Raw genomic sequence first — 5,409 nt, forward strand, 5'->3', positions numbered from 1 at the left:
TTCTATCTTTATTTAATTTTGATTCATCAATTTAGAACTCTTTTTTGTTTGGTGGAATGAGTTTTTAGTTGATTATCCCTTCAGAATTGCTATTTTTCTATTATTTATGCTGGTGCATATGTGAATTTTGTGAGGATATTTTTTTAGGAACAAGTGAGATTTTGGGCCTATATATAAATTAGATTGGGTTAAGGTTAAGCTTTCAATGATATTACGGAATTATTTTTATTTTTATTTTTATTTTTTATTTTATATTTTCTTCTAAAGTCTGATTTAGGTTAGGGTTATTTTGGTCATTTATTTTTTCTCCTTTTTACTTATGTCAAAAAGGAGTTAAGTGTAGTTTTTCAAATAGAAGAGGGCAAAATGTAACATTTAATAAAATTCAAAAGGGTTTAAGGTTATTAACCCTAATTAATATGAGCAGACCTACCTATTAAAAACATTCTCTATTTGAACACAGTAAATAAACATATTTTATAAAAAAATATTAAATTTGATACATATGTAAACCATTGTCAATATAATATTATAGCAAATGTAAAGAAGTTGCTACACGATTACCGGTGCTTTGAGCTATAGCCGCTCATCCTCAATCTCTTCCTCCGGCTCGATCCCTCATCCATGTCCCGCACGCTCTGATGCTCGCCCACGTACTGCTGCACCACCAGCACCGACGCCGCCGCTGAGAATTCCGCCGACACCAACAAGTCCCCAATCGGCCCCAACTCCCTCAATTCCACGAAGTTCCATAGACCCTCCACCAGCTCTGCCGCCGACTCTCCCCCCGCCGCCCTCCCCACCATGTACATATTATGTTCGCCTCCCATCTCCCTGATGGCCGCCACCACCCCCTCGCAGTCCTCCACCGCCCTCTCTGTGTACGTCACCGCCGCGTGGCTTGCGAACTGCCACCTGAACTCCCTTACGTACTCGTCGTCGATTCGGCCCTCCACTCTCGCACCCGATAATATCCCCGGCATCGCGCTGGCTGCCGCGTGTGATTGCTTGTCGTTGACCACGAATCGCACCACCGTGAGGTGGACCCCCGGCCGCTTCGCGAAGCGGCTGGCGCAAAGGAGCGCTTCGCGGTCGTCGGGCCCCCCGAAGAAGAGGAGCGCCACGTGGCTGGCGAGCTTGGACTCGTGGCCGACCAAATGACCGCGGTCGACGAGGATCGCGACGGAGCAAGGCGCGTCGGCGAGGATGCCCTTGTTGACAGCGCGCGCGTAGGGGTTGATGTCCTCCATCTCGCCGTCGACGGTCAGCAGTCGGTGGAAGGGAACGACGATGAGGGTGGCCCGGTAACCCTCGGCGATGCTACAGACTTGGTCAGGCATGGTGAAGTACTCGGAGACAGCGGTGAGGGACGAGACCTCGACGTTCGTGGATCGCCGCTGGAACCTCTCGAAAGCGGAAATGATGGGCTGCGAGTCTACTTTGTGGTCCGGCGCCGCAGAGGACGTCACGGTGGAAACGTCGTCCAGGGTGGGAAACGTGCAGTTGCAGTCAACGGAGTCATGGACGATGAGCATCGGAGGGGCGGGGCCGGTGATATGGGCGAGGTGTACGGCACAGACTGAGAGCGGGAAGTGGTCGGCGAGGTGGAGGAGGCCAGTGATGGAGGGGGCGTTCCGGATGGTGTGGACGCAGGCCACGACGCGCAGGTCTGACTCCAACCCGGAGAGTTGCAAATTGCGCTTCTTGTAAGCTGGTGCAGGAAGGCGGCGGAGCTTGCGGCCTTCGAGCGCCGTCAAGATCGGCCTCACCATCGCCGTGCTGATCACCGACGCGACTAAAAGCACCCCGCGTATTTTGGCATTAAAGATCTGATTCCATATCCAGAGAGAAGTTAATTTTGGGGTGCAAATTGTTTCATTCACTCTAATTTTGAGAAATTAATGTCGTGCACCTTCCGATCCTTGCCGATGTTTAGGATTATAATCTCCATCGGACCGATCGTGTTCATTAGGACGCCGATCGACAAACTCTCCGTGCGCGACAGAGAAAACAGAGGCGACACGGCCACGGCCGCCGCCAGCTTTGCCAGCGTTGCGACAAGCATGACGCCAGCCAAACGTAGCGCGTAGTTCTCTGGCTCGTCCCCCTGCCTCGTCACGATGGCCATGACGTCGGTCGCGTGGGCGGTGCTGATGATGGTGAAAGGAAGCAGAGCAATGACGACGTAATTCTCGAGTCGCTGCGTCAGCGCCGCCGTGAGCGGCCCCTTGGGCACCGCCAGCCCCAGCACGAGTGCGCCCAAGGCTGGGTGGAATCCGATGGCCGCCGCCGACAGCGCAGCCGGAGGCACCAACGCGACCACCAATCCCATGAATTCGATGTTCACGGGATCAGCCGCCGACGTCTTCCGGCCTAGCCACACCAGCAACGGCCTGATCATCCACACGCACACCGCCACGAGGCACGCGCCAGCGAGGACCATCCACAGCGGCGCGAGGGCCTCGTCGGAAGGCCCGACGAAGGCGAAGCACACCGCGAGTGCGATCCACGAAAGCACGTCGCCCACCACGGCAGCCGGGAGCACCACCTGTCCGACCTCCCCCATGGGGACCTTGACCTCGGCGAGGAGGCGCGCCATGACGGGGAAGGCAGGGACAGATAGCGCGAAGCCGAGGACGAGGGCGAACGTGGTCTGCTCCGCGTGGGAGGGGGCAGGAAGCCGGAAAATAACGACCGCGACGACGACGGCGAGGAGAGGGAGGACGACGGTAGCGGCGGCGACCGGAAACACCTTCCTATACATTTCCCTGACCACCGTGGTATCCAGCCGCATGGCGACGAGGAAGACGTAGTAGATGAGCCCCAAGAACCCAAAAATCTCCACCATCGCAAAGCTCATCTCTGGAAAGATGAAATCGTAGAGCGTCTTCGCTGTCGGCGCCGACGCGCTGCGGAAAGCCAGCCTTCCGATGATCGTCGGACTCAATAGTATGGCACCCTAGAGCACACGAAATCATCAAAAATAAAATAAAATAAAATAAAATTTTCAAATCAATTGTTAAACAAAAGGACTAAAACAGAGTTGGCAATTACAATCAACTCGGAGAGAATTCGCGGTTGGCGGAAGGGCTTGAGGAGGAAGGCGACGGAGCGGGTGGTGATGAGAATGAGTAGGTTTTGGATGATTATAAGCGTAAATTTGTGGCGAAACAAGTCAAAGATATCGATCCCATTTTTCCTCCAAGAGCCATCCATCAGGATGTTGTCGTCGTACTGGGGATTATACATCGTGTTAAGAATCGCCATCTCGACGCACGTCGCCGGACGAAGAGGAAATGATTGAGGATTGATTGAGTAGCCACTGCGATGGAGGAGGAGGAGGAGGAGGAGGAGGAGGAGGAGAGGTCGGACGGAAGAAGGAAGGTCGTCGTGGATTACGTTGAAAGAGATATGCCTTGTCGGTTATTTGTCAACGGCGATCTCTGTTTGGGCGTTGCTGACAGACAGTGTTTAGTTATGGCTTGACGGACATCTCGTATAACAGTTTTAATTAAAATTATAATATATATGTTTTTTAAAAATATTTACATGAATTGTTTTTTAAAAATTATTAAAATTATATTCTTTTAAATATTGAAGATTTAGCTAAAATTAATTGCTACTCGGCTTTAGAAATTGCATATATAGATGTATTTTAGAAAATTATTAAAGTTCATTTATATTTTCAAAATGATCAAATGATTTACAAATAGTTACATAGTGATTTTTTATCAAATTATTGTATTTATGTTTTCTACTTAAAATTTAAATATAAATACTCAATAAAATCTAACTATGTTTTTTAAAATGATCAAATGACGCCTACATATAAAAATTTTGATTTACGCATAGATATTAGTTTTAGTTAAATTTGCCAAACATATGATCAAAACTACTAAATATATATAGCAATTTTAGTTATATGTTAATTTTGATTAATCAATTTAGTTATGGTCAAAATTGTTATTAATTTTTTTTAATCATTTGGTTACATTAGAAATATGGTTTGATTTCAATGGCATCTTAAAATGTATTTATATATTTAAATTTAAAAATTAAGCAAAAAGAGTTTTAGCAAAAACTACGAAATACAATTTTTAAAAATTTATATATACTAGGGTAATAGTGCACACGCATTGCGTGTGTAATATAATAATATATAAATTATTTGGGTCTTTGAAAATGTTGTTTGGATTTTCTAGTGTCACCCTTATAAACCAAGAATTAATTATTTGGGTAAGATGAGAATCCCAACAACAAACTACTGTAACGGATTTTCCTATGCAAAAAATGATTTTAGTTTAATATTATACTTGTTTTAGTAAAAAAAACTAAGAAAAGTATATTTTTAAACATCGTCGGTCTAAAATATTTATAGAAGTTTTTTTTATCATAGTGTTGTCAATTCTAAGATATGAGATTAAAGAGAACTATATTTTTTTATATAAAACAACCAGAGAAAATTAATGATGAGAAAAATTCATAATAATACGCTGTAACTGAGTCTCGAACTCTAGATCACTAATTGTTTCGCTTATGAAATTACTAATAAACCTTGGAATTATTTTTAGTGTAAATAGAAAAAAAAGACATTAACGTAAATATATTTTAGGTTTCACCAAAGTTAGTTAGTAAAGGGAGGAGATTTTTAATAAAATAGTAAGATTTAAATTTATCTTAAAAATAAGCGTGTATTTGCCTTTATCAAAATTAATATCTAAAAACTATTGTATGATTATTATTTTTAAAGCATCTATAAAAATAAATAAAATTTAAGCAAAAGAATTATCATATAACAAATTTGGTCCAAAACTAGTAAGTGGATAAAAAAAATATAATTAAACTCCAATAACCTTCTAAATACATTTATATATTTAAATTTAAAAAATTTGAATGACAAATTTTAAATCGTTCCGTTAGTTGTTTTTAATGAGAGGTATAAAAAATTAAATTCCGACCTGCCGGATTTGAATCAGCGATCTAAAGATCACCTACAACAACTACAGTCCTCCGCTCTACCAACTGAGCTAAGGTCGGTGATGTAATATTCTCACAGTAAATATATTTACCTATTATAAAGTCGAAGGAAACAAGAGTTTTTTTCCTTTTCTTTAACTAAAAAATTTAGAAAAGATTTTTAAAAAAAGGTCTTGTATTTTTTTAAATATTATTGTCATTTGATTTTAAAAGGAGAAGTAAAATGTGAGTAATAAATTAGGATTTAAAAGTTTTTAACTTATTAAAAATCTATATTCGATTTGCATTTCTCTAATATTTTTTGAAATGATTTTAAAATTCAAGTTTAATTTTTTTTTCCTTGAAAAAATGTCTAACAAAATTATATTATTATTATTTATTTATTTTCTTATTATTTGAAATTTTAGGAACGCTAATAAATTGTATAATAAA

At 42.1% G+C, this 5,409-nt stretch overlaps 1 protein-coding gene and 1 non-coding gene across 2 annotated transcripts; both read right to left on the reverse strand.

Moving 5' to 3' along the window:
* Positions 1-560: 560 nt before the first annotated feature.
* Positions 561-3,267, reverse strand: LOC121994994 (cation/H(+) antiporter 15-like). The gene is made up of 3 exons (XM_042548858.1): positions 3,055-3,267; positions 1,913-2,959; positions 561-1,868 (listed from the first exon to the last, which is right to left on the reverse strand). The coding sequence occupies exons 1-3, from the start codon at positions 3,265-3,267 to the stop codon at positions 561-563; spliced, it is 2,568 nt and encodes an 855-aa protein (XP_042404792.1).
* A 1,685-nt stretch (positions 3,268-4,952) lies between these two features.
* On the reverse strand, positions 4,953-5,037 carry TRNAY-GUA. The gene is given in 2 exon segments: positions 4,953-4,988; positions 5,001-5,037. It is a non-coding gene; the product is annotated as a tRNA-Tyr (tRNA).
* Positions 5,038-5,409: the final 372 nt, after the last annotated feature.

The sequence above is a fragment of the Zingiber officinale genome, chromosome 6A (assembly GCF_018446385.1).
Source record: "Zingiber officinale cultivar Zhangliang chromosome 6A, Zo_v1.1, whole genome shotgun sequence".
In the NCBI taxonomy this organism is placed as follows: domain Eukaryota; kingdom Viridiplantae; phylum Streptophyta; class Magnoliopsida; order Zingiberales; family Zingiberaceae; genus Zingiber; species Zingiber officinale.